Source organism: Lampetra fluviatilis, chromosome 36, assembly GCF_964198595.1.
Source record: "Lampetra fluviatilis chromosome 36, kcLamFluv1.1, whole genome shotgun sequence".
Taxonomy (NCBI): Eukaryota; Metazoa; Chordata; class Hyperoartia; order Petromyzontiformes; family Petromyzontidae; genus Lampetra; species Lampetra fluviatilis.
This window is the reverse complement of record NC_136310.1, coordinates 8145100-8170544: the sequence shown is the minus strand read 5'-3', so window position 1 is coordinate 8170544 and position 25445 is coordinate 8145100. Positions and strand designations below refer to the sequence as shown.

The following is a 25445-nucleotide window of genomic DNA, read 5'->3' as shown; positions in this document are numbered from 1 at the left end:
ACGTCACAACAGCCACGCACCCCCCCCTCCCCCAAACCTTTCCTCCCCCCAAACCCGCCCCTCGTAAGACGACAGAACCACGTGATCACGGCTCAGGGGAGGGGTAAGTGGGTTGGGACAACAGAGTGGTTATGTAATCGCCCCACCCAACCTCTCTCCCGACTCGAACAACAGCAAAAAAAACTCAACACGTCCGTCAGCATACAATGTCTTTATTCAACAAATACATAATAAGCGACGTTTCGGACAATGGCCCCATTTTTTTTCTTAGAATAATAATAAGTATTGCTGCCACGCCCATTTCCCCACCCCAATGGTTCACCCTCCACCTCCCCCAAACCCCCCCCCAAACCTCCCCCCTCCCCTCATCTACCCATAACCCCCCTCCCTCCCATCTGAGCACCCCCCCCCCTGAGCCCCCCCCCCCCCCATGAGCCCCCCCACCCGTTCGTATGAATGACCACACCCCCCCCGCACTGCGGCCCTCCACGACCGCATGTCCGAACAGCACACGTGGCCGCTTGCCGGATTGCTTCACTTGAAAACGTGGTCTTTGCCGTAGCCAATGCTACATTGATCCGTATTTGTTAAATATGAGAACAAATCTGAATCAATAACACTGGGTCGCGGCCTTGAAAGGAAAATAATCTAGGAGGCTGGCGACGTTTCCTAAGCACGTAGATGAATGGAACATTGAATGGAAGGCCATGCAAACCAAACTATTTGACCATATACTGTACTACGAAACCCACAGAGTTGCGTAGAGACTCATAGACACACCCGTAGAGATACATGAAGACAACTAAACATTCATTTAGCAAACCATTGCAGTGTGCGCTCTTTCACTCACTCAACGAACGCTCCTGAAGCCCACTCAGACCTCAACATGTATTGGTTTAGCCATGTTTGTTTGTTGTAGTAGAGAGTTAGACTGATGGCCTTAATCTAAGTTGTCTCATGGTTGTTGTTGTTTGACTTGCATCCCACTGGGATTTTTGCACACAGCGTTGGTGTACGGTGTTTTTTTCTGCAATATTTTGCTGTCTTTTCTTGGATTTTATGTTTGCACTTAGTCACATATTCACTTTAAGATGTTTTTTGTTCATGTTTTTGTTTTTTGTTTGTTGCGGTTGCACCCGATTCAAGAGCCGAATGGCTCACAGGGCTATACCTAATAAATGAACTTGAACAACATTTGCATTTAACTACTGAACTAATTGCCATCAGACACGAGGATAGAAGATAAACCAGATAGATTATATATCGACTGCACTTTACGCCATGGGGGCTGATGAGAATTAAATTTCACACCTCCAATTAGCACGGTTGGCTACGTACGGTGCAAAAGAAGTTCAGCATATAATACATGCTTATAATGTGTCCTCATAAGCATGGAGTAGAAAAAAATAACACATTCGTCAATAACAATTTGGCCTTAATAGGTAAAGTAATAGGTGACGTTTCGGAAACAAGTACAGAGAGACTCGATAGGTAGAGTGGATGAGAGTTGGAGAGTGATACTTTAAACCAAATGATGCTTCATGATATTTCATTTAAAATAAATAAATAGTTTTATGTTGAAACTGGCATATTAATTTTAAGCATTTATAAACATGATTTGGTGATGCTGCTGCTACTGCTGCTGCGTTGGCAGTAGTGCGCAAAAAGCAAACAACAACAAAAATTCAACACGCCCGTCAACAACACTGCCTTTATTGAAAACATTGCCGACGTTTTGGGCAATGTCCCTTCTGCGCAGCATAGGCCAGAGGTATATTGGCACGCAGACCATACATAGTGCTAGGGTGGCCAATGTGCTGCGGAGGGCATCACAATCAGAATCTGTATTTATCCTGGATAAATACGATGAGCTACTAAGCTATTTCTCACAATATTATCCGCAATAGAGGGTTTTTTGGGTTAAATCGCATAAATATAAATGTGTCGTTAAACCCACTACCACCCAACAGCCAATCAGTAAAGTTTGTCATGTAAACAAAACGTGCCAATTAAGTTACGAGGACAGCACACCGGTCGTGTGTTGGAGAGTAAACCCATAACATTCTACAATTCGGGTACGACGTTTCGCCAGTAATTACAATAACCAGCATCACCAGGCGACAGCCAGATATATGGAGACCACGCCCCCTTTCTCTCAAGCCACACCCACCCCTAGATTTGAAGCTTTCGTGACTGCAAGGATTCATACACTTAGTTCTTTCGGTAAAGTCACGTAGGTAAAAAATGAAATTAAAATTAATAAAAATAAAAAATCACGACGTTTCGGAGGCAACACAGTTTCACCTGAAACGTCGTGATTTTATTGTTTTTATTTTTTATTAATTTTAATTTCATTTTTTACCTTCGTGACTTTACCGAAAGAACTAAGAGTACACACCCCACCCCCTCAAGACGCGGGGCGTCGAGGCGTGTTTGCGCATGCGCACTGCCTTGGCCTCCCTCCCCTCCCTCCCCTCCCTCCCATCCCTCTGAATTCGACCCCGCAGTACACGTGGGTAGGGGGTGGTGCCCGTATCAAGTACCGGCCTCTCCAACAGTGGAGCCCACCTCCCCCACTGCCTTATATAGTAGCAAGCACACACCCATCCGCTCCTTATATGGCGTGAACCACACCCACTTAAATCGTAACCGCCCCCTCTCTGTTGTTGAGAGCACGCCTACTACACTCGTAGCCACGCCTCCGACCGTTGACGAACGGTCATCGCATGTTGCTTCCGAAACGTCGTGATTTTTATTTTATTTTTATTTTACTTTTATTAATAAAAAAAATTTACCTACGTGACTTCACCAAAAAAAACCTAAGAATATGAATCCTTGCAGTCACGAAAACTTCAAATCTAGATTCTGTATCACTTGATACAGATTTTTTGCTGTGACAGTTTCACCTGAACACGGAAGCTTGTGTTGCCTCCGAAACGTCGTGATTTTATTGTTTTTATTTTTTATTAATTTTAATTACATTTTTTTACCTACGTGACTTTACCGAAAGAACTAAGAGTATTCAAATCTAGAGTTCATCGCATGACCACGCCCACACTAATTTTAAGCCACGCCTACCAAACCCTGAAGCCACTCCCCCCATCCGAAGACGCAGGCCGCAAGGCCCCCCGCGCATGCGCACTGCGGCCTCCTCGTCGTCGCCCGGAGTCGGAGTGGCACATGTGAGTGGCGGTGCGTCCCAGGCCCCGAGCTTTTGGGGTGACTCGAGCGGTCTCCCCTCGCCCGCTCGCGGGGTCCCGGGCCGGGCGAGGGGACCCCGATCGGTGTGCCCGACGAGGCGAGCGAAGCCGCGCGGATGAGAGATACGCGAGAGTTTTAGCGTCGGGATAGGCTTCCACCCCACCCACCGTACACGTCCATTGCGGCCTAGCGCAGGCTCTGTGCTTGGTGTGAATTGCGGCTTAAATGTTTAATTGAATCTAAGTAAAAAAAATTGACGCAGGTAATTTACAAAGAGAGCGTTAGGTTGTCGTGGCGGTTAAAGTTCCTGGAAAGGAGGTCTCGCCGCTATGGGCGATGCCGCTAAACGGCGCTTATTGTGTATAAATTGTGGGTTTTTGTTGAAGTGCTTAACGCGTGCGTTGCGGGCCTGTGTTTGAATTTGTTAAGGTAACGTGCACTTGACGTGATGTTTAATTTGTTATCTGATTAATCGTGCGCAGGTCTTGTTTTAACGAGAGGAGAGACCGTGATGTGGGCGCTTGAGCGCCTGGGCTCGGACTAGGCCTCAAAGTTTAAACAATTAAAAAAATAAAATTAGCGGCCCACGCGGTAATTCTAACTTTACAATTGGCCTCCTGTCGATTCAACTAACCATAAATACACGTGTTCGACTTGATAAAGTACGTACATTAATTAACAGCATTGGTGAAGTAAGACGATTTGTGACCGCATGCCCTGACCATGCTTCGTGGGAGAGGCCTGAGCGAACTTTAATATCCAGTTTTTTTAAAAAAATGTATATGTACAGCTTATAAAGATGTAACCACGGAAATTGTAAAGATATATATGTGTGCATAGGGTTAAAATTTTTGCGAGTTTTGGTGTGTGTGCCACTTAGCTTTATTAAATAATGATTGTCCGAAAAAATGCTGACTTGCCCGCCTATTGGCTCGTCTCGACGATGCGTTTGAAGAGCGTTTGAATCGTAATGGTTATAGTCTATAAACCACAATTGTGATTATAATTGTACACGAGTAATATGTAAGCTAGCTGGAGTTCTGTTGTATGGTGGTACTATGATTCAATGCGTATAATATTAACATTCATTTTTGGCGAATTTGGCCTGCATGCTTAACCGTGCCACTTACAAGGCTTACATTGGATTGAAAACGATAATTGATGATTTCAACATGGCAATTGATACTATTTGTAGATTCCAATCGTTTAACACAGTGCGTGTGTGCATCTTGCTGCTAATTCTATTAGCATCAACATGCACACCAGTGAGTATTCTCTGAACCGGTCCCGGGCCTCACCTCGGTCGACTCGGCCTCAAATGAGCATGGAGTGCGGTGTGTAAACATCGCCACTAGGGGGACAAAGCCGGCCGGGCGTGGGCTGGCAACCCACTCCCTCGTGTGTCGTGCCGGCCTTCATAGGTGCTCGCGAACAGCACTTGCCACAACAGTCTGTTAAGGCTGTACGGGGGGTTTTTGCCTTTGGTAAGTCCATTAAACAATGCGTGTTTATATTTAACATCAAATATGGATTTTCCGGCCACGCCATTTGATGTCGTAACCACCAGATCCTTGATGTACTCTTATAATAGTGGCTTAAAGATTACATCGGGATAATTGCAGCAGTCTGCTTAATAATATCGTTGGTGGCTAGTATTTGTAATTGGCGAATTTCTCGCAGTCTTGAGCAAGTCTTGGTATAGGGGTTAAGTGGGGGTGGTGAACATTCTTGAATGCATCGTCTTAGCTTAACAGCCACCTAAGACTGTTTAAAACTCTCAAAACGCTGGGGTTAAGGGCCATGTACCGGAATTCACGTTGTTCCTACATCTACGCTAGTCCAATGTCTTAGTGAATCTTCATTTACCGGCACGAAGTTCGGTCAGATAACCCCTGCAGTCTGTAAATGCGATGGACTTGTACCCTAATAGTCGCCCATTGCCAGCATATAACCAATGTCCTTTGTATTCGTTTAAATAATTGCAGCATTTGACACGCTCAATAATTATAGTGCTAGCAGATTTCGGCAGTCATTAACAACACTGCCTCTTTCAATTATCATCAGTTTGCCGAGTAATTTTGTAAATTGAGAGAGAGAAAAAAATCTCGCCACCATTTCACGAGAAAAAAATCAATCGCTCGAGGATAATGTTTTACTAATTATCCTGCTTCCTTCTAAAAGTCAATTTGAACACGTGCGTGCAATATCTGAAAAATGTAATGTTTTTATCAGCGCCCTTTTTTAATAGTTAAAAAGTTTCTGGTGGTGGGGCATCGTGGAATATTTGGGTGGTGTCAGGCGAGGCGGGGACATCTGCTGCCTCTCTTGTTTAAAATAACACATTTAAAAAAATATATATTTTATTTTCATGCGGTGAATCACCCCTGCTCAGGTCAGAAGCAGGATTGCAGAGAGGCTGGTGATGCATTTCCCATTTGAATTAAATTGCCCTTCTCCCCCGCCCCCCTCTTCACCCAAATCCAATTCCAGCTCTAAAACCCAGAGTTAACTTGGAGTTTTACGCAAGGGGTGGAGAGAGCGCTGCAGTGGTTAGTGTGCCTCGCTATAAACGTGGCCAGCTCTGCACTTGCGTTTGATTCCCTGCCATGGCTGCTAACATGAGCAATAATAATGACATTTATATCGCGGCTTTTCATATCGGATCTCAAAGCGCTGTGCAGGTCACAGCAGCAGCGTACACTCGGCATGAGCATTGTTATATAATCCATTCACTAAATTTACTGAAAATGTAATAAGTGATAATGTCACCTGCTAGGGGGACGAAGAAAAACAACAACTTAAACTTGGTATGTGCCAAACATCCCAATCTAGATTTGATTCAATTGACATTGTGAATTGCAACATCATCCCCAACTCTTAAAACTTGTCCTGACCTTCCTGAATGAGTCGTGAGACGCGGTGAGATTTTCTTAGGTCGACAAGCATAATAAACCAAAACTAAACATGTTTTGTATTTTACCAGCTAAGGCCCACTAAGCTATGTTCTCTTTCTCATAAGCAACCTGGCCACGAATGAGAGCTCAATGACGTGGCTTATGTGGGAATTTATAGCAACCAAATTTTTCTCAACGCATGTTCATTCGAAATGTGAAAGGAACCAGATGAGACTGAGAAAAATCTACGTGACCATGCAAACCCCAAAGATACAGGCGTCAGGGTCGGAATTGAACCCCCCGGACCTCCTGTATACCCGGCGAGAGAGTTAACATCTTGCCACTGGGGCACCCCTATAATAACAAGATCCAGTCCTGCGTTTACCACTCTCCGCTTTACAAACCTGCAATGGCCATGGTGGTGAGGTGCTGTAAAAAGCCGTAAACGACATAGTGTGGGGATGCCTTCATCCAGCTGTGGGCTTAGAATGGCCCAGTGGTGTGCCACACTGCGTTCTGAATCGACGTACCGATGTGGGGGTCGGCGAAGGGTGGGCAGCATTGACGCGGGGAGCATAGAAGTGCAGTAAAACAACAGACATTTCATTGCCTTCTGCTGACCACAAGGTAGCACAGTCTGCCTATGACAACTTTGGCGTGTGCATGGTGGTAAAATCGGCAAAGTCATAGGCGTGGCCTTTATCGCTTAGCCACTAATCCCTTCCCTGTCATCGAATTTCCAATCAATCACAAGCAGGGGATAAATGACTCCGCGTTTAAGCGAGTAAATAGGATTCATCCTCAACGCATCCTAGCTGCATTGAAACAATAATTCAGTCATTTGTCAATTCACCAGCTCAACTGAGGCTCCCGTCCCCTACGCCCGTATTGGGACATGGCAGTGGTTCGACCACGTTTTTGCCATTTTGGTCAGTATTGGCATGCGTTTATTAAGAATTTTAAAAAAAACATCAGGATTAAGGACTTCTAAATTTGGTGATGGTGAATTATGACTGATTTTGGGTGGTTGTGTGGGGTAATTCGTTCTTTGTTAAATTAGTTTTGTATTTAGAAATTGCCATAGCTGTGCCTCCCCGCACCTACTTTTACCATCCCGCACCTTCCAGCGTGGTGAAGTATGGTCAAATCAACCCCCTACAAGCCGCATGGCTTATGGAAGTCCCTCTTCCGATATGTTATTGATACAACTGACTCGATGGTAACATGTTGGGTCAGCTCTTGACAGAAACAAGTTGACAGATTGTTAACGGCAATCAAACTACACGATCACCGGTTTTTATTTTATGAAATGGTAATGTACTTGATTTGGCCATAACTGACCCAATGCCCATGCGCACGTGTTTAATACATATATGTACACGTGTGTATGTATGGGTAACATATATGTTTTCAAACATACAATACGACAAATTAACACTCTGGGGTTAGGTAAAATTAGCACCACTTTGTGAGGACGCAGTAGTGGAGGGAGTTGGAGGTTGTATGTGTGCTGTATGAACTAGGGATAGGTAGTGTGTGTGCTGTATGAACTAGGGGTAGGTAGTGTGTGTGTGCTGTATGAACTAGGGGTAGGTGGTGTGTGTGTGTGCTGTATGAACTAGCGGTAGGTAGTGTGTGTGTGTGTGCTGTATGAACTAGGGATAGGTAGTGTGTGTGTGCTGCATGAACTAGGGGTAGGTGGTGTGTGTGTGCTGCATGAACTAGGGGTAGGTAGTGTGTGTGTGCTGCATGAACTAGGGGTAGGTAGTGTGTGTGTGTGCTGTATGAACTAGGGATAGGTAGTGTGTGTGTGCTGCATGAACTAGGGGTAGGTGGTGTGTGTGTGCTGTATGAACTAGGGTAGGTAGTGTGTGTGTGTGTGCTGTATGAACTAGGGTAGGTAGTGTGTGTGCTGTGTGAACTAGGGGTAGGTAGTTGTATGTGTGCTGTATGAACTAATGGTAGGTAGTGTGTGTGTGTGCTGTATGAACTAGGGGTAGGTAGTGTGTGTGTGCTGTATGAACTAGGGATAGGTAGTGTGTGTGTGCTGTATGAACTAGGGGTAGGTAGTGTGTGTGTGTGCTGTATGAACTAGGGGTAGGTAGTGTGTGTGTGTGCTGTATGAACTAGGGGTAGGTAGTGTGTGTGTGTGTGCTGTATGAACTAGGGGTAGGTAGTGTGTGTGTGTGCTGTATGAACTAGGGGTAGGTAGTGTGTGTGTGTGCTGTATGAACTAGGGGTAGGTAGTGTGTGTGCTGTGTGAACTAGGGGTAGGTTGTGTGTGTGTGTGCTGTATGAACTAGGGGTAGGTAGTGTGTGTGTGTGCTGTATGAACTAGGGATAGGTAGTGTGTGTGTGTGCTGTATGAACTAGGGGTAGGTAGTGTGGGTGTGTGCTGTATGAACTAGGGGTAGGTAGTGTGTGTGTGTGCTGTATGAACTAGGGGTAGGTAGTGTGTGTGCTGTATGAACTAGGGGTAGGTTGTGTGTGTGTGTGCTGTATGAACTAGGGGTAGGGAATGTGTGTGTGTGCTGTATGAACTAGGGGTAGGTAGTGTGTGTGTGTGCTGTATGAACTAGGGGTAGGTAATGTGTGTGTGTGCTGTATGAACTAGGGGTAGGTAGTGTGTGTGCTGTGTGAACTAGGGATAGGTAGTCTGTGTGTGCTCTTATGAACTAGGGATAGGTAGTGTGCTGTGTGTGCTGTATGAACTAAGGATAGGTAGTGTGTGTTTGCTGTATGAACTAGGGGTAGGTAGTGTGTGTGCTGTATGAACTAGGGGTAGGTTGTGTGTGTGTGTGCTGTATGAACTAGGGGTAGGTAATGTGTGTTTGCTGTATGGATGATGGAGCGGCTGTACATATACATGTAGGTTCTAGCAACAAGAAAGCCTCATTGGAAGCACATCGCGTGTCTCTCCTGACACGAACCCCAGCCAGAATAGAAGAGGGCAACGCCTTTGCCCAACCACACCCATCCCGGCATCTCCGCCTACCCTGCCGCCACCACCACCACGGAGGGTTTTAGATGAATCCCAAAGTCAATGCGTAGCTCAGTCTCTCGTCGAACGCGACGGTGCACTCGGGTTTCTGAGCGGGCGAGAGTGGTCGTGGAAGATTCCTGCACGCTTCCGTGGCGGTGGGGGACCCACGCTCCATCCGGACATTGTGCATGCTGCATTGTACAATTGGCCAAATTTGAAAACGTGGATGAAATTTGCTAAACTTGAATAATATACTTTAAATTGCGATCATCGCCTCCCGCTGCGGAAAAACCTAGGCCGCAGTGCCCTCCGTGGAAAGAGAGTCCTTAGACTCGGTGAGGCTTTCCCGGGCAAACGAGAGTAATATAAAAATAAGTATAACCCGTAAAAACAAAGTTTTTCACTCTAAATCCTTTATATGCGTGGCGGCTAGAGTCCTCTCGTCCTCTGGCTTGAGATGGCTGCCACCTATGGGTCAGATGATTGTCTGCAGTATTAAACAATTGGTAATTAAATATTTAATTTGTTTTCCCTAAACAGTGTAAAATTTAGGAAAAAAATTTTCACGAACATTAATTGTCTCGCACAACGAGTCTGTGTGCAAAATGTCAGCTCGATTGGATCACGGGAAGTGGGTTAAAAAACGACCGAAAGGTTTGCACGGTCGTAAGCAAGCAAGCACGCAAGCAAGCGAACTTAATATAAAGGATTTAAGAATAACAGCATGTGCAGCGCTTTGTCATCCACTGCCGGGTTGAGAGCCTTCCCGTACGCCGCGCGGGTGGCCGGGGGGCGCAGGTCGAGAGAGTTTACCTTCACGCCGGTCCGTCCCTTGGGTAACAGCAAATTGTGTCAATTAGCCCTGGGCCCCACGCCTTGTGGGGGCGGGGGAGGAGATGGCCCCAGCCCAGCGCTTCGAAAGTCACTTGCCGGTCAGTGCGGCTTGATGGTGGGGAGCATAGACGCGGCAGCGTATAAATACAGTACGACGCTGGCCGTTGCCGCACTTACCCCTCTGGTGACTTGCAGCAGCCTCTGCAGGGTGGTCACCCCCCCCACCACCCAAGCATTGTCCAGGCTCAAATACCTGCTTGGCTTGCGAGCTTAGGCGAGATCAGGGTGCATTGCGGGCGATTTGCTCATGAGCTTCCAGGTAACAAAAAACAAATATTGGAATTTGTTTGCCAGGCAAGGGGATGCTCATGCAGACACGCCAGCATGCCCACGTCACTCTTGCAAATGAGACTCATCACCTGGTCTCTTGAGCTCTTGCTTGGTTTAAACAAAACAAGCTTGAAACGATGACGGTGCCCATCCGATGCACGTTGGGTGGTAATTGTAACTGGCGGTAATAACTAACTTGTTTGCATGGAAAAACCTCGTCGGTAGGGTTTTTTGTGTTTTGGCTGTCGGACCAAGTTAGTTCGTTTGAGTCGTTTTTATTTTTGCCGGGAGGAGCTTCGTCTCTCTCGGACATTTTCTGCGCTGCCTTGCCGGCGTGTGTGGGGGGGGGGTGTCAAGAGAGACCTGGAGATGTATGGGAGGTGAGACCCCGCTTGATAAAGAGCAGAGAAGCTTTGGAAGGAGCGATGATCGTGGCCGGACGTGAGACGTGATGAGGAAACGGAGAAACGGGAGTTGTCGGAAGCTTGACCGCGCAGGCTTTTTGCGGTCAATAATACGATTCTAAATTTATGCACAGCGTTGGGTTGGGTCACGCAATCATGCGGAGTTGTTAAGGGGTTGAAAGGCACGCTGGAGCGAGGTTTGAACGAGTTACGATTAAAGAACATGTGGGCAGTGAATGAAGATGAGAGTGGGCGCTACGGGAGGAACCACTGAAAGTGAATGTAGAGCGGTGATATAGAAACGTTAATGCCGGAACTGCGGTTAGCTCAAGAGGGAGGGGGGCTGACGTTGTAGAATTGACAAACTGAGGGAGACTGCATGGGGTTTGGGAATTAATAAAATTGTCAGAATTCATGAAATTGTCAGATTGATCGGAGACGCATTTGGAAAGCCGCCGCGATCATGGAAGCTGGGAAGAAGGGCACCATGGTGGTGAGACGTTAACTACCTCGCCTGGTATCCAGAAGGTCGTGGGTTCTATCCCGACTTTGACGCCTGCTGTATATTTGGAGTTTGCGTGTCTCTCTCTCATCCTCATCATCACGGTGGCTAGGAGATGTTAACTACCTCGCCTGGTATCCAGGAAGTTGTGGGTTCTATCCCGACCCTGACGCCTGCTGCTGTATATTTGGAGTTTGCGTGTCTCCCCCATGGTCGCGTGGATTTTTCTCCGGGTCCTCCGGTTTTCCCCTCCACATTTCGAATCAACGTGCTTTTAGAGTATTTTGATGCTACAAATTTCCACGCGATAAGCCACTTTGTTGAGCTATCGTTTGTGGCCAAGTCAGTGAGGCCCTTACCTGGTAAAATAAAAAACACAGCTCTGTAGTTAAAGAGCGAGTCGGGCGGAGCTTTGGCAGTAAGAGAGGCGACGTGAAGGTCAGACGGTGACGTAGAAAAAAGTCAGCTCTGGCGTTTAGACCCTTGGATTAGAAGGGAGAGGGGGGAGACAGGAAAGTGACCGTAGTACACCTGGGTTCAAGACGTTTTTTGTTGTTGGTCCGATCCAGGAGTAAGATAGACGTTGGGCATCGGAGAACGAAGACCTGGAGAAGATAGAGGGTGTGCGTTAGGCCAACAACAAAAGACATACACAAGGTACTTGGCAATAAAGGTACAAGACAAGGCTTTGTTAAAGACGAGGTGGCTAGGTGGGGCGTGGTGGCAGAGGCAGAGGTCGCAAACGGGTTTCGATTCCTTACCCGTACCCGGCCGAAATGAGTGACAAACAGTTACTCACCAGTGACTCACGGGTATCGGGTAGGGTACGGGTATCGGGTACCCGGTTGCGACCTCTGGGTGGAGGTGCTGGGAGATGTGGTGGGTGGTGCGGGGGGGGGTGCGAGACGAGGGGGGATGATAAAACCTCTGATAATTAATGAGAGCGCCAGACAAACACGGCAACCTGAGGACGGACGACGACGCAGCGTTAAATTGTGGTGCAGTCCCAGTGCCCAGCCCGCGTGCCTCGCCCCGCAGACCACGACGATGATGATGATGCAGTAAAAATCCTGGCGAGGGTCTCTCGCTCTCGACTGCCGCTCGCTGCCGGTCACCACCAAGCACCGCCGCCGCTGCTATTAATATTATCGTGACTTTCACCCCCCCCCCCCTTCTTGAAAACCATGGGTGATGGGTCGCACTGGTGTGGTGGTTGTGGGGGGGGGGGCTAGTGTCGTGTTTTGGGGAGCGGTGGTGTAACAGCGCGCTGCGATACGAACCCGGCGACCCCAGTTCGATTCCAGCTCGCGGCGGCCAACTTCGGTGACCATTATCTGAACCGGTCCTGGGCCTTCCCTAGGTCGACTCGGCTTCAAATGAGTTGCTGGCACTGGGGGAGAGGCGGCTGGGCGTGGCGCTGGCCACCCACCCCGGCGTGTCTCGTTTGCGGCCTTCATAGGTGCTCGCAAACAGCACTTGCCCCAACAGACTGCTAAGGCTACACGGGGGGACCTTTGTCTTTGGTGGGGGTAGGGAGGGAGTAAGGGGGGGGGCTGACGGAGATGCAGGGCACACCACGTGGCTTGGCCGCTGGGCGTGGTAGCGGTGTGTTCGTGGAGGTGGTGTTTGCTGTCTGCGCTTGGTGCTGCTGCTGCTGCTGGTAGTGGTTGCTGTTTGTGCTGATGATGGTAATGCTGCTACTGCTGCTTATTACGGGAGTGAGGCTTATTGTGCCGCTGGTGGTGGTGATGCTCGTGCTGCTGACGGGCGCTGTTAATCGTGATGGTGCTTTTGCTTGATGATGGAACTGCTGCCGCTACTGCTGATGATTCTACTGCTGATGATAGTTGTGCTGCCGCTTATGGAACTGCTATTTATCGTACTGCTGGTGGTTGATAGTCTTGCTGATGATGATGTTAACTCTGCTGCTTATTCTATTGCTACTTATTGTGCTGCTGCAGATGGCAATACTGGCTGTTTATAATGAAAGTGCAGCTCGTTGGACCGCTGGTGATGTTAGTGTTGTTGATGTAAGCGATGCTAACGCTGCTGCTTTGACTATCTTGGTGATGCTACTGATAGGCTTGGCGGTGATGAAAGTGTGCGGCTGTTGGCACTACTGCTTGTGGTGGCGGAGGTGGCTGTGAATGTTGCTGCTGCTGGCGGTGTGTTGCTGATGCAGGCGCTAATACTTGTCGCTTGTGCTGCGAGCGTTGTTGCTGCTGGCGGTGAAGCTGTTGCTGGCGCCGCTAGTTAACTCTGCTGCTTATTGTCGCCGCTGCTACTTCTGTTGTTGCTGCTAGTGCCGACGCGCTGCCACTGCTAGTGGCGGTGCTGTTGCTCGCACTGCCGCAAGCAACATCGCCAATGCTCTGAATTCGTAGTGGCAGTATTGCTGTTGGCTATTGCTGGTGGCATTGTTGCTGCTGATGTCCGCTCGTGCTACGGCAGAGTGATGCGAGTGTGTCGTGGTGGTGGTGGTGGTGGTGCCGGCCTTCGTTGGTGGTGCTGCTGCTCGCTAACAGCACTTGCCCCAACAGTCTGTTAAGGCTATCCGGGGGGTGGGGGGGTCTTAGTCTTTGTCTTTGCTTGGTGGTGGTGCTAGGTCGACTCAGCCAGCCTCAAATGAGTACCTGGTGTAGCGGTGCGTAGTAAACATCGCCACTCGGGAGACAAAGGCGGCCGGGCGTGGTGCTGGCCACCCACCCGCTCGTGTGCCGTGCCGGCCTTCGTAGGCGCCACTCGCAAGCAGCACTTGCCACAAAAGTGTGTTAAGGCTACATGGGGGGGATATTTGTCCATTTGGTGGTGGTGGTGCTGCTGCTGCTGCGGTTTTAGCGAATGATAATGACGATGATAGCGATGACGACACCTATGGCGGGTGGGTGTTCGGCGGGAGGAGGGCGGCGAGGATGGCGGCCCTCCCGGACTCCGCAAGAGTCCCGCAGGCTTGGCCCGGCGCCATCCACGTGGCCCCAAGCCGGTGCCAGCGACGCAGACTCCTGCCTCGTACTCCCCCCGGCACCCCCACCACCCCCCACCACCCCCCACCACCCCCCACCGCTTCTTCGTGGAGTCAATCGGCTGAGCAAACACAAATGCTCGAGAGGGGTTAACGAAGTGGCGAGCGTGAGCGGGGCGAAACGACCCCCACCCACACGCCATGCCAGACCCCAGGCGTGGCCACATGGCACTTTTGACCCCCCCCCCCCTGTCTTTGAGTCGCCGTGGGGTTGGGGCCCGGGGGTAGATTTAGTCTTGGAGGGTTCATCTTGGGGGGTCACAGAGAGTTTGGTGGTGGGGGGGGGAGTTGCGGTATTTGCTGTGCTGGGTACAAGAGTAGGTTTCGCTGTGGGTGGGGGTCATGGGGTAGATTTAGTCTGGGGAGGGGCGGAGGAGGTCTGTGAAGGGGGGTAACGACGAGGATTTGTTGCTGATGTTGTAGCGCCGCCCGCCGCCGGAGCGTCTCGGAGAGCGCCCCGCATCGCGCCTCCTTCGCCGCGGCACGTTTTGAAATGGCGCCACCCCTCCCCTCCCCTCCTCCCCCCACAGTGGTAGCTGTCCCTGTGGGCACAAGGTGACTGCAAACTGGCATTCGTCTGTCTAGCCGTGGGGGGGCGGGGGGGCAACAATCACCGCCGTGTTTGTGTTACGAAGGGTCAGAGTCAATCTCGGGCTAATTTTTTCTTTGATTCTCAAGTTTGGCAAATTCGGCGACGTCGCGCCCGGCGCACGACGGCACGACCTTGCGGACGATGTCACGGGATCCCTCGTCTCGGCCGTCTGGAACGCTCTCTCTTTCTGATATTAGGAAGCCACTGGAGCTTTGTACTTTTAAATAATCTAGATTGAAAACTCATTTCTTTAGTTCTGCTCTTTGTGTTATATTGTTGTCCTTCCCCCCGTACCTCCGATTTAGCACGGTTGGCTATGTACGGTGCGAAAGAAGTTCACCAAACAAATGTACGTGTATGATATTAGAACGCCGCTGGAGCTATGCACTTTAAAATTACATAAATAAGCAGGCTTTGGATTTGAACCGCGAGCCTCTGCGGCCCCCGCCCCCCCCCCGCTGGGCCACGTGTCACCCTCCTGGGTACGTAAGACGCTGTGACCCTCATTACCAATCGGGAGCCCCGTTGAGACTTTAGGAGAGTCGGTCTCTCTCCCTTCCCAGTGATAGAGGCGGGCGAAATATTTTGGGAGGAGGGTAGCGTCTTGGTAAAGTTTCAAGACACCCGATACCGCACGAACGATGCGTGATCAAACATAAATACAGCCGCTTGTTGCCACAATTCCCTTGCGTTGCCCCCTCCCACCCAGGCCAGCCTCGCGGATGACACAATTAACTCATTGAGCCCTTTTTAACCAGGGCCCTGTCGTAGGCACGCGGAATTTCCACCCGCCGGCAAACTGAACCGGAGCGCGGTCGCGCGCGAGGTTGTCGCGTGAAGACGGTCCGTTGCACGGATTTCGTAAACCCGCGCTGAGAAGCCCTTTGAGATGAAAACTAAAAGAAATGTAGAAGGGATTTTGGCAATTTGCATTTTAATGAGTGAACAAGCTGGGAGGCCCGGACAATAAGGGGGGGGAGCCTTCATTTTAATATTCTTTGGGTCTTTCGGTAAAGTCACGTAGATTGGTTCAAAGAAAATAAACTACGACGTTTCGATCGTAGCACACAAGCGATGATGACGACCGCTTGTGTTGCGATAGGAACGTCGAAGGTTTTTGTTATTTTTTGTTATTTCCTTTGAACCCATCTACGTGACATTACCGAAAGACCCAAAGAATATGAATTCCTGCAGTCACGAAAGCTTTAAGTCAAGATGTAGCCTTCATTTTCTTTGGGCATTTGTCAGAAAGGTGGGGGGATGGGGGGGATTGGTGTGAACCAACGTGGCTTACTAGGAATGGGTAACCATATCACTAGCCTATCATTAGGTTAGTGATAGGATTATTAGAAACGGTAACCATATCACTAACCTATCATTAGGTTAGTGATAGGATTACCAGAAACGGTAACCATATCACTAGCCTATCATAAGGTTAGTGATGGAGTTAATTGCAATTGAAAGCTAATTTCTTCAGAACACTTTTTTGCGTGTTTTTTGTTTAGTTCTTCCCCGCACCTCCGATTATCCACACTTGGCTACGTAAGGGTGCTAAAGGAGTTGAACGCTTGCTTGGCAGTAGCCGCGATGATACGTCGCCGGTTCTGATTATTCTTACTGGCGATTGGCGGAGAGCGGTGGTGCGTGGCGGCGACGCTTGGTACTCCGCACGTGTTGGATGCGACGCGCACCGGTCCCGGCTAGTCGCGCCTTCGCCGGCCAGGATGGGGGGATCCGCCGCACGTGCGCGCGCCTCGTCTTTGAGCTAATGTCGCGCGTGTCACAGATAGTTGTCTTGGTTCTTTCGGTAAAGTCACGTAGAATGGAAATAATAAAATAAATAAAATAAGACATAATCAAATAATTCTCACGCCGTTTCGGCCACAACGCAGAAGACAGAGTCTGACGCTGTCTTCTCGACAGACCTGTTCTCCACCCGAGGACGGCTGCTTGCATTGTGGCCGAAACGTCGTGAGAATTATTTTATTATGTTTTATTTTTATTCTTTTATTATTTTCCTTCTACGTGACTTTACCGAAAGAACCAAGAAGATGAATCCCTGCAGTCACGAAAGCTTTAAATGGAAAGTTGTCTTGTTATTACTACTGTAGTACCTTTTTACCCCATGGCACACCGCGGGAGAAGGGGAGAACGGGAAAGGGGGCAGTACGCTGCCGGGACAGAAGCCCCCCCCCTAGAGAAAGAGGGTCGGGGGGGGGGGCACGGCTCGGGATGAGCAGCAGGAAGGAGCGGGAGTGGGGAGTGACCACGGGTCAAGATGTTGGGGCTGATGAGAGGGAGGTGAAAATGAGAGCGGAGGAAGGAGAGAAGGGGGGCACCATGATGGCTATGAGATATTAACTCCCTCGCCCGCTATGCAGGAGGTCGTGGGTTCGATCCCGACCTTGACGCCTACTCTATATTTGGATTTTGCCGTGTCTCAATCCCTCCCCCGGTTTTTAATTCCACATTTTTAGAATCGACGTGCGTTTCGAGTGTTTGGCTGCCGCTATAATTTTTGACATGATGATAATCCACTTGGTTATCATCTGTGACCAAGTCAGCTTCTGAAAAAGAGCTATGCAGCTCACTGGGGCCTTACCTCGTAAAATAAAAACAGTTTATAGCTTTAAAAAAGTGTTAGAGAAGGAGCTGCTTGCATGGAAGAGGAGCGGCGTCTGTTTTCGCGGTGGGCGGCGGCGGGGAGATGGAGGGTGGGGCAGAGGTCGCAAACGGGTTTTTATTTCCTTAGCCCCCGTACCCGTACCCGGCCGCACCAGGGTCGCAAATGGGTACCCGTACCCGGCCGTACCCATACCCTACCGGTACCCGGCCGGGTATCGGGTAGGGTACGGGTATCGGGTAGGGTACGGGTATCGGGTACCCGATTGCGACCTCTGGGATGAAGCCATGTTGCAGGCGCCGGTGGGTTGATTCTAGGAACTTGAATTGTGAGAAGAGTCAAGACGTTGGGGAATGAGTGACAAACGGTGACTCACCAGTGACTCACTGTTTACCCGTACCCGGCCGCACCAGGGTCGCAAACGGGTACCCGTACCCATACCCTACCCGCACGCGGCCGGGTACGGGTAGGGTACGGGTATCGGGTACCTGATTGCGACCTCTGGGATGAAGCCATGTTGCAGGCGCGGGTGGGTTGATTCTAGTAACTTGAATTGTGAGAAGAGTCAAGACGTTGGGAAATGAGTGACAAACGGTGACTCACCAGTGACTCGCGGTCTACCCGTACCCGTACCCGGCCGCACCAGGGTCGCAAACGGCTACCCGTACCCGGCCGGGTATCGGGTAGGGTACGGGTATCGGGTACCCGGTTGCGACCTCTGTGCCACGGTGGGCACAGGGAGGCGTTTGAGCCAATTATGTAAACGGGTAATAATAATAATAATAACAATGTTCTTTTGTTTTATCCGGCACAGTTGGGCAACGGCATGGCGGATCATGACATCGACTTCAACACCGGCGACGCCGGCGCCTCGGCCACCTTCCCCCAGCAGTGCTCGGCGCTGCGCAAGAACGGATACGTGGTCCTCAAGGGACGCCCCTGCAAGATCGTAGAGATGTCGACCTCCAAGACGGGCAAACACGGCCACGCCAAGGTGAGCGTGGGGCGGGGGGCGGCCGTGCCGTCGTCACCGGTCGCAACGGGGGGGGGGGGGGGCGGAGGAGGTCGTGAGTTCGATCGCGACCCTGACTCCTGCTGTTTGTGGTGTCTCTCTCTCCCCGTGGAGATGTTAACTCCTTCACCTGGTGCACAGGAGGTCATGGGTTTGATCGCGACCCTGACTCCTGCTGTTTGTGGTGTCTCTCTCTCCCCGTGGAGATGTTAACTCCTTCGCCTGGTGCACAGGAGGTCATGGGTTTGATCGCGACCCTGACTCCTGCTGTTTGTGGTGTCTCTCTCTCCCCGTGGAGATGTTAACTCCTTCGCCTGGTGCACAGGAGGTCATGGGTTTGATCGCGACCCTGACTCCTGCTGTTTGTGGTGTCTCTCTCTCCCCGTGGAGATGTTAACTCCTTCGCCTGGTGCACAGGAGGTCATGGGTTTGATCGCGACCCTGACTCCTGCTGTTTGTGGTGTCTCTCTCTCCCCGTGGAGATGTTAACTCCTTCGCCTGGTGCACAGGAGGTCATGGGTTTGATCGCGACCCTGACACCTACTGTATATTTGGAGTTTGCATGTCTCCCTCCCTCTCACCGTGGTCGCGTGAATTTTTCTCCGGGTCCTCCGGTTTTTCCCTCCACGTTGAGTATTTGGCCGATGTAAATTTCCCACGCGATAAGCCACTTTGTTGAGCTCTCATTTGTGGCCAGGTCGCTTTTGAAAAGAGCTATACAAAAAATATAGTTTTAATAGTTTAGTTTTTATACACTGGATCGGTGGATCGGTTGAGGGGGTCCGAGCGGGCGGTGGTCGTCCTCGTGTGAATCGCGTACAATTTCCCGTTCCGAGACGTTCTGCAAGTTGAAGGGGCGGCATCCCACACGCTCGCCGCTGAATCTCGGGATCTCGGGACGCGGCTCGGCCGTTCATTTTATTTAGAGAGGCGTAGTAGCGCCGTTGTTTTTAAAGCCCAAGGTACAAATGCCGATTTTAAACCTCCACCACCCCACGACCCGCACGGCATGGCCGGGCGGTCCGGCGCGTGCGCGGGGGTAGGACATCGACCGTCTAACCGCCTCTCGATTCTGCTCTCCCCCCCCCCCCCCCGAACGCAGGTCCACATGATCGGCATCGACATCTTCAACGGCAAGAAGTACGAGGACATCTGCCCCTCCACCCACAACATGGACGTGCCCAACATCAAGCGCAACGACTACCAGGCACGCTGCCATCCCTCCTTTCCCCCCCCTCTTCTACTCTCGTGGAATCTCAACTACGCACGGCCTCTCCACTGCTGCTCTGCCATCGCCTCCCGCTCGCACTCTCCTCACCTCCCTCTCTCCTACGCTCCGCTCTTACTCTCTCCTACTCACCCCGTCACTTCTCACCTCATCTCCGCCATCCTCCCATTCTCCCCTCTTATACTCTCCCACCTCTCTCTCCTCCCTCTCCTCTCACCCTCTTGTCCCACTCGGTGATGGCCACTCCTGCCACCGGGGCTCTCTAAATCACCGCCGGCTCCTGTCGTGACTCTACACGTGTTTGCCCGGTGTAGCGCGGTAAAAACCGGGGAGAGATGCTGGGTGGCCAGGCGTGGCTCCGGCAATATAATCACCGCCCTCGTTTACGCGAACCGGTCCTCGGCCCTCCCCTAGGTCGACTCGACCTCAAATGAGTAACTGACGCGATGTGTAAACATCGCCACTGGAGAGACAAAGGCGGCCGGGCACGGTGCTGGCCACCCCCCACCCCCTCGTGTGCGGTTCGGCCTTCGTGGGTGCTACTTGCCCCAGAGTCTGCCGAGGTTACATTGGGGGGGGGTGGATCTCTTGTTGTTGTGTTTGCGTGCACAGCTGATTGGCATCCAGGACGGATACCTCACCCTTCTCATGGACAATGGCGAGCTGCGCGAGGACCTGAAGCTGCCCGAGGGCGAGCTGGGCAAGGAAATCGAGCAGAAGCACGAGGCCGGGGAGGAGATGCTGGTGAGTGGAGGGCTCCTTGGTCGGCAGCCGAGATGGTGCCAGGCTAGGTGCCCTTTTGAGGCTCGTCGCGTGAAGCTGTTGCAAGGCTCTCGATGCCGCCGGTGGAGCTGACGGGGCAAGAACCCCCCCCCTCCCCCACCCCCACCAGGCGCTGTGGGTGGACTCACCGAGGCGACCTGGCAGATGCCACCGTGCACCACGTGCGCTCTTGCCAACCTTCTTGGTTCTTTCGGTAAAGTCACGTAGAATGGAAATAATAAAATAATAAAATAAAACAATAATTCTCACGACGTTTCGGCCACAACGCAAGCAGCCGTCATCAGGTGGAGAACAGGTCTGTCGAGAAGACAGAGTCTTTTCGACAGACTTAAAACATTCAGACTCTGTCTTCTCGACAGACCTGTTCTCCACCTGAGGACGGCTGCTTGCGTTGTGGCCGAAACGTCGTGAGAATTATTTTATTATGTTTTATTTTATTATTTCCATTCTATGTGACTTTACCGAAAGAACCAAGAAGATGAATCCCTGCAGTCACGAAAGCTTTAAATCGGAATAAATCTTGCACCTTGCTGCGTTTTAGCCGCACCGGCACGACCTCCGCTCGCTTGTTGCTCGCGAGAGCACCGGACGCGCGCGCTAGGACTTGACCCGCCTAGTGACTTCTTTCTTTCGTGTGTGGCTCGTACAAATGGCCTGTTGCGGTGGTGGTGTTGTTGTTGTTGCTGCTCTGAAGACGACCGGGAGGTCGATGATCGATCGATGTTCGGTCGCCACGTTGGTTGTTACTCTGAAGACGACCGGGAGGTCGATGATCGATCGATGTTCGGTCCCCGCGTTGATGGCGTTCGTCGTGACTTCTCACTTGAGGCCTCGTGAGGGCTGTTGCCATCTTCCGCTCCAACTGTGCCACCCCACGCCCTGCCGCGTGGCCGATAGTTATTTTACTTATAAGTTTTTCTTCCGGTTTCGGAACGGAATGGGAAGAAAAAACCGAGAGACGGACACGCGGGAGGAGACACAAAGTACGCACACCACACGGACGGGAGACCTACCCCGGAGACGGACACATCGGATGCCGACGGGACGCACGGACAGACAGACGCCCTGATTTGCAGAGTTGCGGGCAAAGAAATACGCCAACGGACGTCACCCATAGCCTGTCGGGGCCAGATAATTTTTAGACGGATCGCAGCACAATTGACAAAAATCGAGTTACGGAAACGTTAAAACTGGACGCGCAAACAGAGCGAGGGTAGCGGGGAGTCGTAATGCGATTGGCAATGTGTGTGGGTAGAGACTCCCTCATCTCCCCCGCCCCCCATCCCAGGCCCTCGCCACGTTCCCCCCCCGCCCCTAATTTGTACAGCACCCTTGAGATGCGTTCGCGTCGGAGACGTTTCACGCATTTACACCATTGGAACCTCATTTGGCAGTAAAAAAAACAATTATAATAGTTTTTTTACCCTTCTATCTGGCAACAAAACTGACACCTTTTTTACAAGGAGTCATGTTTGCATAGACCACAATGCCTGCAGCCATAATGCAAACAAAAAACATAACTCTGATAATATCAACTTCAAGGACAGTGCATATATTATCAGAGTTATGTTTTTTGTTTGCATTATGGCTGCAGGTATTGTGGTCTATGCAAACATGACTCCTTGTAAAAAAGGTGTCAGTTTTGTTGCCAGATAGAAGGGTAAAAACCAATTATAATGTGTCACGCGGCCCCAGAGGAGGGAGGGGGGGTCCCCCTTTAAACTCTTTGCTGCCACATTGGCTGTTTTTTGCCTGCTCGGTAATTGTTGTTGGTTCCCCCTCCCCCCGACTTGAGATTTTCGTGGGTCGAGGCTCGTTCCCTGGGGGTGACGGGACTTTATGCAGTGCAGCTACCGAGCTCTTCGGAACGCTTTTGGCCCCTTGCTAATGAGACGGTGGGAGCCTTTCAAAGTCCCATCTTGACAACTCGCCTCCTTAAAATTGGCCTTTATATCCCCTAGCTTGGGCCGTTTACCCTGCTGCAGCTTCTGTTGATTTCCTGTCCGAGTCAAAGTGCTATGTCATAAATAAGGGCCATTGCCTAAAACGTCGCCTGTTAAATGTATATTTTTTACCTTTCAAGGGCCTCTGTGTTGTTGACGAACGTGTATCGTGTGGGCCTAAGAGGGGCCACTTGGAATTAATCTCAGATCTAGTTCTGTGGCGTCTCATTCCGCGGGTTGGCCTCGTGGTGCACCGCATTCTGCCGAGCGTGTGGCACGTCACGGGGTGATGTGATGTTAACTCCCTCGCCTGGTATGCAGGAGGTTGTGGGTTCGATGCCCCAACCCTTTGACGCCGGTTGTATATTTGGCGTTTGCGTATCTCTCTCTGCGTGGTCGCGAGTTTTGTCCCGGGTCCTCCCGATCTTTCCCTCCACATTTAGAATCAACATCGTGGCTTTCGTGTATTTGGCCGCTATCGGATACTTCGGGGCAGTGAGTGCAGCCCTTTGTATTTTGGAAATCTCCACCGAAGCGGATCTCACAGAGCTACCTCCGAGATCCCTTCAAGTGACCTTGAGGGTATTTTTGGCTGCTATAAATGTTCACACGACAAGGCACTTTCCTTGGGCTATCATTTGCGATAGCCAGGCGGCAGTTTGGGTGGACCTTACCCTGGTGAAAAAAAAATAGTTTGGGTTTATTTTGCTTGTCGACCCATCAAAACCTCGCCAAGTCTCGTGACTCATTCAGGAGGGTCGGGATACGTCTCAACAGTCGGGGGACCCATTTTGCAATTCAGAATCCCAATTGAATCAAATCTACAGGTCATTTCTCAGCATTGGGATGTTTGGCTCGTACCCAGTTTAAATTCCACGTTTTTTTTCTCTTCCCCTCTAACGGGCGACATTATCGCTTAATTATACTTTCAGTTAATTTAGTAAATGGTTTCGAATATAATTGTTTTCACGTCGAGTTGTGTGTTGCTGCTGTTACATGTACAGCGCTTTGAGATCCGATATGAAAAGCCGCTCTATATAAATTTAATTGTTATTGCTCATGTTAGCAGCCACGACAGGATGTTTAGCTGGCCAGGTTTATCGCGAGGCACACGAACTCCGAGCGCCAACTCTCTCCGCCCCTTGCGTCAAACTCAAAGTTAACTCTGGGTTCAGAGCTGTCGTTGGATTTGGGTGAAGAGGGGGGGGCGGGAGAGAGAAGGGCAATTTAATTCAAATGGGAAACGCGTCACCAGCCTCTCCGACACCCGCGCCAGCGTACAGACGCGCTCTCTAGCGACGGATCTCCGACTGTGGACGTGCGTGTGACCCCCTCTCTTTGTGTCGTCTTCGTGTCTCCAGGTCACAGTGCTGTCCGCCATGAATGAGGAGAGCGCTGTGGGCATCAAGGCGATGGCTAAATAAGGCGGGTTGTGGGTGAGTCATGCACACGCCGGGCCCAAGCGCCACTCTCACCACCGACGATTCGCACGATTTGAACGATTCGAAATCGCAACCTGTGGGCGCCCGGCGGTGCCAGTAGTCGTGCGTCGGGCCGCTGACTAAATCGACGCGTCGCGATGCAAGCGTTGTGAACAAGCCGCCTCCGCTCTCCTAGCCGCTACCGAGGCGTGTTCAGTCCCTAGCTGTCTAGGAAGTGAGACGACGCGGGTGCGGGAAGCGGATGGTTAACTGACTGGCGTGTGTGCGTGCGTGTGTGTGTGCGCGTGTGTGTGCGCGTGTGTGTGCGCGTGTGTGTGCGCGTGTGTGTGTGTGCGCGTGTGTGTGTGTGCGTGTGTGTGTGCGCGCGTGTGTGTGCGCGTGTGTGTGCGCGTGTGTGTGCGCGTGCGCGTGTGTGTGTGTGCGTGCGTGTGTGCGTGCGTGTGTGTGTGCGCGTGTGTGCGTGTGTGCGTGTGTGTGTGTGCGTGTGTGTGTGTGCGTGCGTGTGTGCGTGCGTGTGTGTGTGCGCGTGTGTGCGTGCGTGCGTGTGTGTGCGTACGCTCGTCTTTCTCTCTTCCTTGCCCCCGACCCTGCAGCCTTGCTTATTGGAGGTGTGAATGCTAACAAGAGAAGACAACACAAGTTTATTAAAATAACAGAAACCACTGCGATCGACCGACATTATCCAGGCCCAACCCAAACATTTAGTTTTATTTTCCATAAAAAAAGCAACCCCCCACACACACACACACACAACCTGCCGCCCCCCCCCCCCCTCCTCCACACAACTCCTGAAAACGAGAAGACAAATTAGCAAAGAGGTTTTTTTTTTAGCGAGCGCTCTTGATGCCAAGGGACACCCCCCCTCCGTTAGAAGGCGTTCGGCCCATTCCAGTCTCGCCCTGTTCCTTCGAACCAAACCACCCACGGCGGTCGGCGTCGCCGCCGGTCAAGCGCTGCTGTGACCGCGCGCCGCTGGCAAGGGGTCAAGGGGAACGAGGCGGCGCTACCCATCCGTGCGTCCCTTCAAGTCCTGCTCACCCCCCCCCCCCTCCACCTCGTATCTACACGCAGGCTCACCGATCCGCTCACCCCACCCACCCCAACCCGTCCCTCGTCACCAAGCCCCACACGAACCGCAGACGTCCGTGACTCGATCACCCGTGGGTTTCTGATCTCGAGATGGAATGCGAAGCGATGCGTGCGCACAGAAGCAAAATGTAACCGTCGACAACAGCATTTTTTTGGCCACAACGCCTTAGCACAGCTTTGCCTTTTTACTTTTTTTTTCCTCCCCGTACCCGCCGCACCCACCGGCCCCCCCCCCCCCCTCCCCCCTCCTTAAAAAAAAAAGCCGACAAGAAACAAAAAATAAAAATTCTACACAACAACAAACGTTTGCTCGGGTCCGTTGCGTGGTCTAAACCTTCCACACCCTCCCCCAATACCACCTCCTCGCAATCCCAGAATCAAGAGGGTTGGTGGGGGTCGCGAGAGCTGACGACGGTTTAGCGGTGGCGCTCGACTGGAATGCGGTGGCCGCACCTCGACCAAGACTTGGCGCTCCTCTGGGCTGCTTGCGCTGTCCGTCACTCCCCCCTCCCTCCCCACGTCCACCCCCCCCCTCCACCCCGCCGTCCCAACACTGCCGATCA

The 25445-nt window shown here is 51.2% G+C and overlaps 1 protein-coding gene across 3 annotated transcripts; it reads left to right on the top strand.

The window, feature by feature from the left end:
- The first annotated feature begins 3084 nt into the window (after positions 1-3084).
- EIF5A (eukaryotic translation initiation factor 5A) lies at positions 3085-25129 on the top strand. Of its 3 annotated transcripts, none has more exons than XM_078873318.1 (6): positions 3085-3182; positions 18200-18379; positions 19500-19604; positions 20238-20369; positions 23713-23787; positions 24387-25129. In XM_078873318.1, the coding sequence occupies exons 1-5, from the start codon at positions 3135-3137 to the stop codon at positions 23773-23775; spliced, it is 528 nt and encodes a 175-aa protein (XP_078729444.1). In that variant the 5' UTR covers positions 3085-3134; the 3' UTR covers positions 23776-23787; positions 24387-25129. The 3 variants fall into 3 exon arrangements, with proteins under 3 accessions (XP_078729444.1, XP_078729446.1, XP_078729445.1); XM_078873320.1 differs by having other exon boundaries at positions 3140-3192; XM_078873319.1 differs by lacking the exon at positions 3085-3182 and adding an exon at positions 11716-11805.
- The last annotated feature ends 316 nt before the right edge of the window (positions 25130-25445 follow it).

What these genes read in the sequence shown, in the direction of transcription:
- EIF5A (XM_078873318.1), top strand. Translation starts at nt 3,135, where the DNA reads ATGCGCACTGCGGCCTCCTCGTCGTCGCCCGGAGTCGGAGTGGCACAT. An exon ending in CCGGAGTCGGAGTGGCACAT is followed by an intron (nt 3,183 to 18,199) that starts GTGAGTGGCGGT and finishes TATCCGGCACAG; the next exon opens with TTGGGCAACGGCATGGCGGA. An exon ending in AGGCCGGGGAGGAGATGCTG is followed by an intron (nt 20,370 to 23,712) that starts GTGAGTGGAGGG and finishes TCGTGTCTCCAG; the next exon opens with GTCACAGTGCTGTCCGCCAT.